The sequence below is a fragment of the Muscardinus avellanarius genome, assembly GCF_963383645.1.
Source record: "Muscardinus avellanarius genome assembly, chromosome: 3".
NCBI classification, from domain to species: Eukaryota; Metazoa; Chordata; class Mammalia; order Rodentia; family Gliridae; genus Muscardinus; species Muscardinus avellanarius.
Genome location: NC_137788.1, coordinates 147,017,017 through 147,031,523, shown reverse-complemented (window position 1 = coordinate 147,031,523; position 14,507 = coordinate 147,017,017). Strand labels below are relative to the sequence as shown.

At 50.3% G+C, this 14,507-nt stretch overlaps 1 protein-coding gene across 1 annotated transcript in view; it reads right to left on the bottom strand.

Annotated features, from left to right (window-relative positions):
* CRTC3 (CREB regulated transcription coactivator 3) overlaps positions 1-5,527 on the bottom strand; it is a gene marked incomplete at both ends in the record, with an annotated part of 116,344 nt that extends 110,817 nt beyond the window's left edge. The window contains one exon of the mRNA XM_080691684.1: positions 5,396-5,527. Within this exon, the coding sequence (XP_080547810.1) occupies positions 5,396-5,527 (132 nt within the window). The remainder of the gene's footprint in view (positions 1-5,395) is intronic.
* Between the last annotated feature and the right edge of the window lie 8,980 nt (positions 5,528-14,507).

The following is a 14,507-nucleotide window of genomic DNA, read 5'->3' as shown; positions in this document are numbered from 1 at the left end:
TTTCTCTGTATAATGGTGGTACAGACTCAAATGCCTACAGTTGCCAAGAAGGAAAGACAAGTAGTATAGCAGTGGGACCCCTGAGGAATGCCAGAGACTGAGGGCACGGCGACTGAGGACCTGCGTGCAGTCCAAGGGCAGCCGGTGAGCTCCCCGCAGCTGTTGCCACGCAGCTAAATTAGCTCATTTTTTCAGAAGATGCCAGAGTTTAGATTTTAATGTAAAATCCCAATACTCATTGCTGGCCCTTATAAAAAACCAAAAAAGCATGCTTTGGGCCAAAACAAAAACAAAAATATGTCAGAGGGCCAAATACAGGATCCCGGCACCAGTTTGCACTATCTGATCTACAAATTCTTCACAGGCAGCTGAATTTCCTCCTTTGTCTACACACCAAAGGTTTCCAAGAGCGTATGGTTATGCCAGGCTTCTCGCCTAAGCTCCATCCATATGTCCAACTGCCTGCTGGCTACTCTCCTCTGTTCCCCAAGCACCTCAAACTCAGCTCCTCACAGCCACACCTGCTCCCACCAGTGTCCACCTAACGAAGGCCTACCTAGAAGGGCCAGCTGAAGGCCAGGGATCGCCCTCTTCCTCTCCTTCCTTACCTCCCTCATCCACTCACCAAACCGGTGCTTCCCTCTTTCAAAGTTCCAACTGGTCACCTTCTCAGCACTGCCACTCAAGTCCATGCAATCAACGCATCTCCCCAACTAACATCTCTGTAGTTGCCTCTTTCTCGATTCTGGTCACCATTTTGTTTAAAAGACAAATCTCCTCGGTTCAACCTCTTCAATGACTTTCTATTGCCCTTAGGATCACAACCTGATCCCCATGAAGTCTTCAGTCTCATCTCAAATCACCCTCCTTATCCCTACTCTAGCTCCTTCTCTGTGCCTGAAACACTCTTTCCCCCAACACACACACCCCCTCAAATGCCTTCCCAAGCCCACTGACCCTTAGGGCACCAGAAGAGGACAGGACTACCCTACCACAGGAGCCAGAGCTCCATCTACTTCCCCTTCTGTAGCATTCATCAAAAGATGGCCTTATAGCCAGGCATGGTGATGCACGCTTGTAACCCCACTACTTGGGAGGCCACGACAGGAGGATCAAAGGTTCACAACCAGCCTCAGCTACTTAGTGAGGCCCTCCACACCTTAGTGAGACCCTGTTTCAAAGTAAAAAAAAAAAAAAAAAAAAAAAAAAAAAAAAAAGAGAGAGAGAAAAAAGAAAAAATAGTGCTGGAGGTAGAGCTCAGAGTTAGAATGCCCCTGGGTTAAATCTCCAGTGCAGAAAAAAAAAAAAAAGTGGCCTTATTTGTTGAATTTATTCCCCACCAAATCCTAAAATCCATCCAAACACTATTTTTTCTCTTTTCTTTGTGTGTGTGTGGGGGGGTACTGGGGACCAAGCTCAGGGGTATTCTACCTTCAAGCCACACCCCCAGCACTTTTTAAGTTTTTTGTTTTGAAACAGGCTCTTGTTGGGTTGCTGCGCATCTCTCTAAGTTGCTGAGGCCGGCTTTGAACCTGTGATCCTGTTCCAGCCTCCCTAGTGCTGGGGTTACAGGTGTACACCACCACGCCTGGCTCCGGAGACTGTTTTGCCCCCTCGTTACTATCTCCCCAGTGCCCATCATAAATAACCCTTGGCACATACGAGGGGCTCATTATTTGCTGAACAACTTAATAAAATCTTTGAAGGGAAGAACCATGTCTTTGCCCCTATACACACATAAATATACACAAAGATATACACCATTAACAAAAATGCAGTTGGCACTCAGGACTCACAAATGAACACCTTACTGAATGAACACAGCAGCCTCTTCCCTGCACACCTGCCTCCACTTTCTCCTCTCCTGACCATCTCAAGTACTATCACTGAGCCAATCCTTCTCAAAAATGTCCCACTACCTCCTGATAAGACAGACCTCTACAGCTAGAGTAAAAAAAATTCTCCATGATCTAGTCCATCCCACCTACTTGGCAAACAGGATGTAAGTCCAACTCTGGATGACTGTCTCTGATTATGAAAAGAACTTTAAACTCAACTCAGGCTCTCAAGGGAAAGAATATCTACACTAAGCTGCAGAGGCTGGCCGAGAATCTGTGATCCTCCTATCTCAGCCTCTCAAGTATTGGGATTACCACCTGCACCACCACACCCAGCATAATCAAACTAATTTTTTTTTTTTTTTGCAGGTCTGGGGATGGAACCAAGGGTCATTTGACCTCCGAGCTACACCCCCTGCCCTATTTTTATTCTTTATTTTGAAACAGGGTCTCACTAAGTTGTAGAGGCCTCACTAAGTAGCTGAGGTTGTAAACCGCGATCCTCTGCTTTCAGTCTTCCGAATGCTGGGATTACAAGCGTGCGCCACCACACCCGGCTATAATCAAACTAATTTAAGTGACCACTGAGGATCTGTGAAAAAATCTGCCTTTAAAAGACTTAGCCAAGCCAGGAGTGGGGGCACATGCTTGTAATCCCAGTACTTGGGAAGCTGAGACAGGAGGATGGCAGGTTCGCGGCCAGCCTCAGCTACTTACTGAGGCCCTCCACAACTTCGTAAGACCATGTTTCAAAATAAAGAATAAAAAAACAAAATTGGGCTGGGGGTATAGTTAGAAGGTAGATGCCCCTGAGTTCAATCTCCAGTACCACAAAAATGAAAAAAAAAAAAAAAAAAAAGACTGAGCCAGAGCTGGATGTGATACACACACTTGGAATTCCAATACTTAGGAGGCTGCGACAGGAGGACTGCAAGGCTCGCAGCCAACCTCAGCTACTTATAGCAAGGCCCTCAGCAACTCAGTGAAACCATTTCAAAATAGATAATAAAATAGGGCTGGGAGTACAGCTCAGAGGTGGAATGCCCCTGGGTTCAATCCCCACTAATACACAAAGAAAGGGAGGGACACAGGCAGGCAGGCTGGCTGCGTCAAGCACAGTGGCACACATCTATAATCCCATGTACTTCAGAGGTTGAGACTGAAGGATCACAAGTTCCAGGCCAGCCTGCGCAATTCAGTGAAACCCTGTCTTGAAACAAAAATCAACAGGGCTAGGGATACAGCTCAATGATAGAGCGCTCACAAAACACGTGTAAAGCCCCGGGTTCAATCCCCAGTGCAAACAAAAAGAGTCCATATACTATTCATGACTTCACCTGTGAGGGAGGACTGAAAAGGGATTCTGGCTGGGCGTGGTGGCCCACGCTTGTAATCCCAGCATCTGGGAGGCTGAGACAGAACGATCGCAGTTGGAGGACAGCCTCAGCTACTACTTAATGAGGCCCTTTGCAACTTTATTCGGAAACCCTGTTTCCAAATAAAGAATAAGAAACAGGGCTACCGCAAAAATAAATAAATAAATATAAAAGGGATTTATTTATTTATTTATTTATTTATTGGTGGTACTGGGGTTCCTGGAAGCCCTTCTACCTCCGGGCTACTCTCTCCCAGACCTATTTTTACATTTTTATTTGGAAACAGGGTCTCCTAAGCCAGCACGCGCGGCTGGCTTCAAACCTGCGCGATCCTCCTGCCTCTGCCTCCCAAGCCTGGGGATTACAAGCGCGCGCCACCACCGGCTATAAAAGGGATTTATGAATTGGGTGAGAGGATATTCAAACATGTACAATGTGTGTATTTGTACATAAACAATGTATTTATCTACTTTTTTTCTTTTTTGGTACTGGAGATTGAATCCAGGGGCATTCTACCACCCACCTACATCTCCAGCTCATTGTTATTTTTTACTTTTTTGAGGTACTGAGAATTAAACCCAGGGGCATTCTACCTTTGAGCTACACCCCCCAGCCCTATTTTTTTATTCTTTATTTTGAAACTGGGTATCACTAAGTTGCATTGTCCCTCACTAAGTAGCTGAGGCTGGCCATGAACCTATCAGCCTCCTGTTTCACCATTTATTTATTTATTTATTTATTTTGAAAGAGGGTCTCACTAGCTGGCTGAGGCTATCTTCAAACTTGCTATTTCCACCTCCGAAGTACTAGGATTACAAGCATGCTACCATGCCTGGCTCAATATATGTATCTAAACAATCCATAGCACAGGCTTCAACGATATCTTCAGCTTTCATCCAATTCTTCTCAATGCTTTCACTTGCTCAGCTCATCCCTCAACTCAAACAAGATCACAAATGTAAATGCCTGTGGATGCCAGGCTGGTAATGACTGAAGCTGGTCAGGGCGTGGGAAAGTTTTTTCTTGAAACCCTCAGCCCTCTTTTATCTCTCTACAATTTTTCTCACAGAGACAACAATGCAAAGTACAGAAAATATTTCACTTTCCCCTTAACTTCAATAAAAGAAAACACTATCATAAGTATGATAAATGGCCTAAGGGGGGCTGCGTGGGGGATGGTGACAGGGAGTGGTGTGGACTGTAGCAAACTACAGGCTCCATCCGAGGGAGGCAACCACTATCCAGCTCCCGCCCTTGTCTACCACAGGAGAATTCAAGATTGTATTACAGATCTCCTCGATCTTTAAAATAAACAAGCACACAAATAAAAAGACGAATTTAGATTAAATGTGAAAACCTCCCAATTAAAAGACTGTGGCTCAGCCGGGTGCTACGGCACACGCTTGTAATTCCAGTATTCGGGAGACAGGAGAATCACGGTTCAAGGACAGCCTTAGCAACTTTGCGAGGCCCTCGGGATGTGGGCAATACTGTTTCAAAATAAAATAATAAAACAGAACTGGCGTGCAGTTGAGAAGTAGAATATCCTGGGTTCAATTTCAGTACCCCCCAAAAAACAATTGTGGCTCTAGTTTTTTTTTTTCCCTGAACACTATGCCAACCAAAAGAGATGCGCCTTTCTTTGGTGTAGGGGGCAAGGCATCACCAGTTTGCAACCCTGCTCTCAATTCTGCAAGTTTCTCCCCACCCCCGCCCCAGCATCTACACATCCTCCCCAGGGTCCTTCAAGGTCAGCCCTCGGGATCCTCAAGGCCTGCCCGCCCCGGTGACCCTCCTCCTCTGCAAGTCTGCGGGGCACTGCCGCGGGCTCTCCGAGCTCCGCCGTCACCCTGCCCGCATGGCGTCGGTCCCTCTCCGCAGAGCCCCGCTCCTTCCCCGGGCTCCCTCCTCGGTCACTGGCCACGCCGTGCACCTTGTCAGTTCTCACGAAATACCTGGTGCTGAGCAAAGCCAGCGGGGCCTGAAAAGGCCACCCCGCGGGGCCGCGACCCCGCCGCCCAGCCCGCAATCACCGCGGGGAGCACCGGGGCGGCGAGCGGTGCCCGCGGCCTCTGCCGGCGCCCACGGGCCCGCGGCGGTGGGGAGCGGCCGCGGCTGCGCGATTTCCTCCCGGCGGCCTCCCGCCCTCGCGCCGCCGCCCGCGCCCGCGCCGGGCCTCACCCGCGACAGGGTGAGGTCGGTCATGAGCTGCTCGAAGGCCCGCGTCTCCTCGGCCTGCCGCTGCGTGTGCAGCGCGATCTTCTCGCTGAACTTCCGCGGGTTGGCGCTGCCCGAGCCCGGCGAGGCGGCCATGGCGCGGACCCCGCGCAGGCAGGAGGCGCGGAGGCCGGCGCGGGGCCTCACCGCGGCCCACGCGTCGGTCCGCAGGCCGCGCGAGCCGCCGCCCCAAGCCCGTCGTCCGGCGCGACCGGGCAGAGGAGCCGCCGCGGCCCGGGAGCCAGCGAGCGGCCGCCAGCGCCGAGGCCCGCCCCGGCCTCCTGCCACGCCCCGCCCCCGCGCCCGGCCCCGCCCCGCCCCGGCCTCCCGCCACGCCCCGCCCCGTGCCCGGCCACGCCCCGCCCCGTGCCCGGCCACGCCCCGCCCCGGCCTCCCGCCACGCCACGCCTCCTGCCGCGCTCGGCCACGCCCCGTCCTCACGCCCCGCCCCGCGCGCGGCCACGCTAGGCCCCGCCCCTGCCGCGCTCGGCCACGCCACGCCCTCCTGCCCTCGCTCGGCCACGCCCCATCCTCACGCCACGCCCGGCGCACAGCCACGCTAGGCCCCGCCCCTGCCGCGCTAGGCCCCGCCCCGCCCTCACGCCCCGCCCCGCGCCCGGCCGCGCCACGCCCTCCCGCCATGCCACGCTCCACGCGGCCTCGGCGACCCTGAGAACGCGGGGGAGCCAAGCTTATTAAGCGCCCCAGGGAGCTCCAGAGTACTGCGAGCCCGAGTTCGCCGGCGCGATAGACTCTAGGTTTACATCATTCGCTTAGCACGGCTCTGCCCGTGCCCGCCCCTCCGATGACAGGATTGACTGCAGGGTGAGATTTGGGCGACCTGACCTTGAGCGAGGCTTCGGCCCCTGCGGTGGGCGAGAAGCAGCCCGGGCCTAGCGTCCCCCCAGCCCGCAGTCGGCTCCAGGCGCTGCTGCGGGTCATCGGCTGAGCCTCGACGGTCACCCTGCCGAACTATGCAGAATGCAGCTGAGTGTGTAGTTGTTATGATGGTTCTGGGGGTTCAACCCAGGAGCAGTCTACCTTTGAGCCACTTTTAATTTTTTCTTTTATTTTGAAACAGGCTCTCACTAAGTTGCAGAGGGCCTCGCTAAATTGCTGAGGCTGCTACTTGAGAGGCTGAGACAGGACCATCTCAGGTTCATAGCTGGTCTCGGCAATTTAGCAAGGCTCTCAGCGATTTAGTGAGACCTTTTTCCAAATAATAAATATAATGGAGCTGGGGAATATAACTCGGAGGTAAAATACCTGTGTTCAATTCTCAGTACCAAAAAGGAAAAAGAAAAGAAAAGAAAGGAAAAGAAAAGAAAGGAAAAAGAAAAGAAAAAAATTGCTGAGGCTGTCCAAGAACCTGCTGATCCTCCTGTTTCAGCTTCCCAAGTACTTGAGATTGCAGGCATGTGCCACCACACCCGGCAATACTGTTAGTGTTTTATGGTTTTATTACAAATGGTATATGAATCCAGAAACCACATATAGAATAAATACAAAATTTTATGTTTTGACATTTTCAGCCGGGTGTGGTGGCGCACACTTATAATCCCAGCATTCGCATTCGGGAGGCTAAAACCCGAGGATCGCGGTTCCCGGACAGCCTCAGCTACTTAGTGAGGCCCTCTGCAACTCAGTGAGACACGGTTTCAAAATAATAAAAGATAGGGCAGGGGGTGTAGCTCGGAGGTCGAATACCCCTGGGTTCCATCCCCAGACCCTCAAAAATAAATAAATAAATAAACAAACAAACAAACAAGCAAGGAAGCCAGGCATGGTGGCACATCGCTGTATTTCCATTATTTGGGAGGCTGAGGAGCAAAGTTCGCAGCCAGCCCCAGCAACTTAGTAAGGCCCTCCACAACTTAGTGAGACCCAATTTCAAAAGAAAAAATAAAATAGGGCTGGGAGTGTAGCTCAGAGGTAGAATGCTCCTGGGTTCAATCCCCAGTAACACACACACACACACACACACACACACACACACACGAAGCAGGTTCTCACTAGGTTGTGGAGGGCCTCATTAAGTTTCTGGGGCTGGCTGTGAACCTGCAATCCTCCCACTGCAGCTTTTTTTTTTCTTCTGTACTAGAGATTGAGTCCAGGGACATTCTACCTCTGAGCTGCACCCCCAGCCCTATTTTTTTATTCTTTGAAACAGGGCCACTAAGTTGTAGACAGCCTCCCTAAGTAGATGAGGCTGGCCATGAACCCACAATCCTTCTGGTTCAGCCTCCCAAATATTGGGATTTTACAGGCATGTACCACCACACCAGCTTTTTTTTTTTTTTTTTTCCGAGTATGCCCTACTTTTTATTCTTTATTTTTGGTTTTTGGTTTTTGGTGTTACTAGGGGTGAACTCAGAGGCTTTCTACCTCTGGGCTATACTCCCAGACCTATTTTATATATTATTTGGAAACAGGGTCTCACTAAGTTGCTGAGGCTGGCTTCGAACCTGTGGATCCTCCTGTCTCAGCCTCCCAAGTGTGGAGATTACAAGCGTGCGCCACCACGCCCGGCTATTTTTTATTTTTGAAACAGGGTCTCACTAAGTAGCTGAGGCTGTCCGCGAACAACGATCTTCCAGCTATCTTTTTATTTTGAAACAGGGCTTTGCTAAGTTTCTGAGGCTGGCCTGAAACCTGTGATCCTCCAGTCTCAGCCTCCCACAATACTAGGATTACAGGCCTGTGCCACTACACCTGGCCCATGAAACCCTGTTTCAAAAATAAAAAATAAAAAAGGGCTGGAGATGTAGCTCAGAGGTAGAATGCCCCTGAGTTCAATCCCCAGTAACACACACACACACACACACACACACACACACACACACACCCCGGAGGACCCCCAAGAATCCGGAGGGAAGCCGGGCGTGGTGGCGCACGTTTATAATCCCAGCATTTGGGACACGCTGAGACCAGACCGGAGGATCGCGGTTCGCGGACAGCCTCAGCTACTTAGTGAGGCCCTCCGCAACTTAGTGAGACCCTGTTTCAAAATAAAGAATAAAAAATAGGGCAGGGGGTGTAGCTCGGAGGTCAAATGCCCCTGGGTTCCATCCCCAGACCCAAAGAAAAAAAGGAAAGAAAGGAAAAGAAAGAAAGAAAGAAAGAAAGAAAGAAAGAAAGAAAGAAAGAGAGAATCTGGAGGGGATTACTTATTTACGTATTTTTTGGTGCTGGAGATTGAACCCAGGGGCATTTATTGGGCACTTATTACCTATTAGGTCCAGCTTCTTTGACCCAGTGTCTTCTTGTTTCTCATTCTACAGGTGAGGAACCTCAGGCCTTAGACACAACGAGATGAATAAACTAGAATGAGAGGTCAGAGGTGAAGGCTTCAGCCTATGGCCTTGCACCCCCTGCAGCCCCATCCCCATCCCCGAGTCTACCTCTGCATCGGCCTGGGAAGGGAGCGGGTGGCTCCTCTCCCCACCCAGGAAGGTCTGCACCACGGCTGGGAGCTGTGGGCTGGGCTTTGGGCCAGACCCTGGACGGCCCCTAGGAACCTGGGCCCGGGAGTCTTGCTGGCTCCAGCTCTTGGGTCTTCACGTCCTCTCCGGCCTTGGCGGTCGTCTAGAGCAACAAGGACAGAGGCGAACGCTGCGGCAGAGAGGGTGATGTGGCCACTAGTGATGGCTCTGTGCGAGGATATGGCTTCGAGGGGCCCCAGCATGGCCCAGTTTACAGATGAGAAGACTGATGTGCAGAGGAGTGAGCCGCTGGAAGGCTGTGTGGCCAATCAGAGCAGCGCTGGGAGTGGGACTCAGGCTTCTCAATTCATAGTGCTGGGTCCTCTGCTCTCTCCCAGACTAGACGAGCACCACTGGATCCAGACAGAAAGACAACACAGCCGCCCAGGAGCGCAGGCGCGTGCTGCCACCGTGGGCAGGAAACTTGCACACAGCCCCAAGTATACATGCTCACGCTGACACCGTGTAGGACCCACCGTCCACTCTCACCCCACCCGAGGCCCAAGGGGGTTACTGTGCGACTTGCTCCCCATCGGGCCCTCCCCCGCCTCCGGAGCAGCACCAATCCAGGGAGTGCCATGCTTGCCTAAAAAGGGCACTTAAAGCTGGGCATGGTGGCCCACGCTTGTAATCCCAGCACTTGGGATGCTGAGATAGGGATTGCAGGTTCATGGCCAGCCTCAGCAATTTTTTTTTTTTTTTTTTGTGGTACTGGGGGTGGAACCCAGGGGCTTTTCTACCTCTGGGCTATACTCCCAGACCTATTTTATACTTCATTTGGAAACAGGGTCTCACTAAGTTGCTGAGAGCCTCACTAAGTAGCTGAGGCTGGCTCAGAACCTGCCCAATCCTCCTGTCTCAGCCTCCCAAGCGCTGGGATTAAAAGCGTGTGCCACCAAGCCTGGCCATCAGCCTCAGCAACTTAGTGAGGCCCTGCACAACTTAGTGAGAACCTGCTTCAAAATAAAAAATAAAAGTCGGGCGTGGTGGCGCATGCTTGTAACCCCAGCATTTGGGAGGCTGAGACCGAAGGATCCCGGTTCGCAGACAGCCTCAGCTACTTAGTGAGGCCCTCTGCAACTCAGTGAGACCCAATTTCAAAACAAAGAATAAAAAATTGGGCAGGGGGTGTAGCTCAGAGGTCAAATGCCCCTGGGTTCTACCCCCAGACCCACACACACACAAAAATAAAATAAAATAGAGCTGGGGGTGTAGCTCAGAGGTAGGACACCCCTGGGTTCCATTCCCAGTACCCCACACACACACATAATAATAATGATGATGATGATGATGATGATGATGATGGCACTTAATTTTTCATTCTTAAATGCCAGGATGCTCTTGTCTTTCAGCCTTACCAAGCCCCTCGGTGGACATGGATGGAGTGCGGAACACAGTTATCAGAAAGTTGAAGCTGGGACTTGTTAGTTTTTTTTATCACAGAGCAGTCAGCCTGACAAGTGGTGCTCTCCACTCTGCTAGGATGAGCCCAGAACCTTTCGTGCCAGTAGTAAAAAGATTATAAAAGCCAGGCATGGTGGCGCACGCTTGTAATCCCTGCGCTTGGGAGGCGGAGACAGGAGGATGGCGCAGGTTCAAAGCCAGCCGCGTGTACGCTGGCTTGAGACCCTGTTTCCAAATAAAAAAGTATAAAAAATAGGTCTGGGAGTATAGCCTGGAGGTAGAAGGGTTTCCAGGAACCCCAGTGCCACCAAAAAAAAAAAAAAAAAAAATATATATATATATATATATATATATATATATATATATATAATATATATACCCCCAGCCCTATATTAATTATATAATGGTGATATATATATATATATATATATATATATATATATAATCACCATCATCAAGAGGGTAATGGTGAAACTTAACTACTTCTGATCGCACACCTGGGGGGTGCGTGGCACGGGAAGGGGGTCAGCCACAGAATCCTTTCCAGCCCTGCCCTCGTCTCTGCATTAAGACACTGCACTGAACTGGACACTGTATTCACTGCTAGGAGCCTGGGCGTCGCCCCACCCCAGCCCGCGGGAGGTGCACGCAGAGTTGGGGGAGCAGAAATGACTTGGGTCTGGTCCTGGAAAGGGGCCCCGGGGCTGGATGTCCCAAGAGTCCCACTGAGCCGGGGTGGTGGGGGCTAGACAGTGCCGGCTGCAGTTTTATTCCTTCTTTCTCCTTTCCTCTTTTTCTCTTCCCCTTTCTCCCTCAATTTCACTTTTCTCTACTAGGTACTGTTACATACACGAACGCCACCAGAATCTTTGGCTCTTAGCACACAGCCCTGCTTATCTACTTCGGATCATCCCTCCCACCCGGCCCCTCCTGTCCTGTGGCCCCATCCCACACTGCTCTTCAGCCCTCCTGAAGCTCTGCTCCGGCCACCTTGAAATCCTAAAATATAATCTGCTCTTTCTAGCTTGAGTTTTGGCACAGGACTCGTGGGCCGTCCGGGCTCAGCATCTGGGAAAACCTCCTGCCTTTCTCCAGCTCTGCTTCCCGCCCACTCAGGCTTTCTCATGAGAAACTTCCTGCATTTCCCCTAAAACAGCCGGGCGTGGTGGTGCACCCTGTAATCCCAGGACTTGGGAGGCTGAGACAGGATTGCGGTTTGAGGCCAGCCTCAGCAGTTTAGTGAGACCCTCAACAACTTAGCAAGACCCAGTTTCAAAATACAAAATTAGAGCTGGGCATGGTGGCACACACTTTTAATCTCAGCATTTGGGAGGCTGAGACAGGAAGATCACGGTTTGTGGACAGCCTCAGCTACTTAGTAAGGCCCTTTGCAACTCAGTGAGACCCTGTTTCAAAATAAAGAATAAAAAATAGGGCTGGGGGTGTGGCTCAGAGGTAGAATGCCCCTGGGTTCCATCCCGAGTATTGCAAATAAATAAATAAATAATAAAAAGAATTAAAAAAATAGAAGCCGGGCGTGGAGGTGCACACTTGTAGTCCCAGCATTTGGGAGGATGAAACAGGAGGATCACGGTTTACAGACAGCCTCAGCTACTTAGAAGGCCCTTTGCAACTCAGTGAGACCCTGTTCCAAAATAAAGAAAAAAAAAAAATTGGGCTGGGGATGCAGCAAACATAGAAAAAAGAAAACAATAGGGCTGGGGGTATAGCTCGGAGGTAGAATGCTCCTGAGTTCAATCCCCTGTGTCTAGTCTATCTGTCTTTCTCCCCCCCCCCACACACACACCATAAATGTTTTAGATTTTTTTTTTTTTTTGCAGTACTGGGGATTGAAGCCAGGGGCATTCAACCTCTGAGATACACCCCTAGCCCTATATACACCCCCAGCCCTATTTTTTATTCTTTATTTTGAAACAGAGTCTCACTGAGTTGCAAAGGGCCTCATTAAGTAGCTGGGGCTGTCCTCCAGCCGCAATCCTCCTGTCTCAGCCTCCCAAATGCTGGGATTACAAGCGTGCGCCACCACGCCCGGCTGTTTTAGGTTTTGTAAGTCATACAGTCTTGTATCCTCGTATCTACTCATTGTAGCACCAAAGCAGCCACAGATAACACATCAGTAAATAGACATGGTTGTATTCCAATAGAACTTCACTTACAAAAGCAGGCAGTGGGCCAGATTTGACCCACTGACTATAATTTGCTGATCCTGGGTCTGCGTTGTTCTCCTGCATTTTCATGCTTGGTAAAATTTGCAAGAGGATTTCTCCGTGTCTGCTTCAGTTCTTTTCAGGGCAAACTCTTCATTTTTAACCTCTGCATCTTTTTTGCTGGTAGTTCAGTTGTTATTACTTGGCAGATAATCTATCTCTTCTTGGTTGCTTTGCAGTTTTGTTACTGTATGGCAAGGTATGGACAACTACATACCTTGTTTCATCACCAACACTATATATATATATATATATATATATATATATATATATATATATATGGCATGGAGTGTAGCTCAGAGGTAGAATGTCCCCTGGGTTCCATCCCCAGTACCACAAACACACAACACACACATACACACACATCTTGTGTGTGTGTGTGTGTGTGTGTGTGTGTGTTGTCTCACTGGGGATGGAACCCAAGGGGCATTCTACCTCTGAGCTACACTCCCGACCTGTGATCCTCCTGTCTCAATCTCCCAAGTCCTGGGATTAGAAGCATGTATGTACCACCACGCCCATCTTAGTTTTGCTTGTGTGTGTGTGTGTGTGTGTGTGTGTGTGTTGTACTGAGGATGGAACTCAGGGGCATTCTACCCTAAGGTACACCTACACCCTTTTTATTTTGAAATAGAGTCCCGCTAAGCTGCTGATGCTAGCCATGAACCTGCGATCCTCCTGCCATGTCTCCCACATACTGGACCGCGGGAATGCACCACCGTGTGTAACTTTTTCAGGCATGCGTTAATTCCTAAGGAACACTTTGCCTCATGCTGTGCTTCCTCCCACCAACATCCAGTAAATAATTCTACTTCCAGCGGGGCATGATGGCCCACAATTATAATCCCAGTACTTCAAAGACTGAGACAGGAGGATTGCAGGTTGAGAAAGACAGCTTCAGCAAGTAGTGTGACTCTCATCTACGCAGTGAGGCCTTGTTTCCAAATAAAAATAAAATAGAGGGTGGGGGTGTAGTTCAGAAGTAGAATGCCCCTATGTTCAATCTCCAGTGCCATACACACACAATAATAACGATGATAACAATAATAACAATACTTCCTAAATATCTCTAGAAATCACCCATCTCTTTCTGTCCTAAGGACCTGATTCAATCCACTTACTCCAGCTAATTGAGACCTTAATTGGCCCAGGTGTGTATCAGCCGCCCCTCCCCTGCAGGAAACAGGTGGCACACTCAAGCTGAGTAATTTGAAGGAGTTAATTAAGAGCCAGGGCAGAGTTTCGGGATAACGCAGTGCCTTGGGGGCTAGTTAAGAAGGATCATCAGCTCTCAGGCTGGAGGGCTCCTGGGAGCCATTGCTGCCTTGGGAAGAGGGAGTTGTTTGGAGGGAGCTGGCTGATGGAGCTGCAGCTTTTGGCGTAGAGAGGCAGCCAATTCACAGTGACCTGACAGGACAGTCTCCCAGTGGTGACTCCCACGGGCCCGACCCAGTGGAAGCTGCAGGAGACGTGATGGAGTGAGCGTCCATGTGCAGCCCCAGCGGCCAGCCTCCCGCACAGAGCGGGAGGGGAGGGAGCAGGCCCCCAGGGAGAGAGAAGATATCAGCACAACCTGTCTCGAGTCTGGACTCCCCAAACATCCTCCACATTTTCCCCTTCCTTCCTTCATTTTTTGGAACTGGGAACTGAACATAGGGGCCTTCTACCTCCAAACTACAAACCAGCTCTGCTTTTTTTTGTTTTTAATTTTGGAATAGGATATCCCTAAACTACCAAGGCAGACCTTGAGCTTGCAGCCCTCCTTTCTCAGCCTCCCAGGTACTGGGATTACGAGCATGTGCCAGGCCCATCCTCCACATTTATTTTTATTTTTATTCTTTGTAGTGCCTAAGGTTGAACCCAGTGCATTCTACCGCTGAGCTACGCCCCAGGTCTATTTCATTTTGAAACAGGGGCTCACTAGGTTAATAAGAGACTCACTACTTGCTGAGTCTGTCTTAG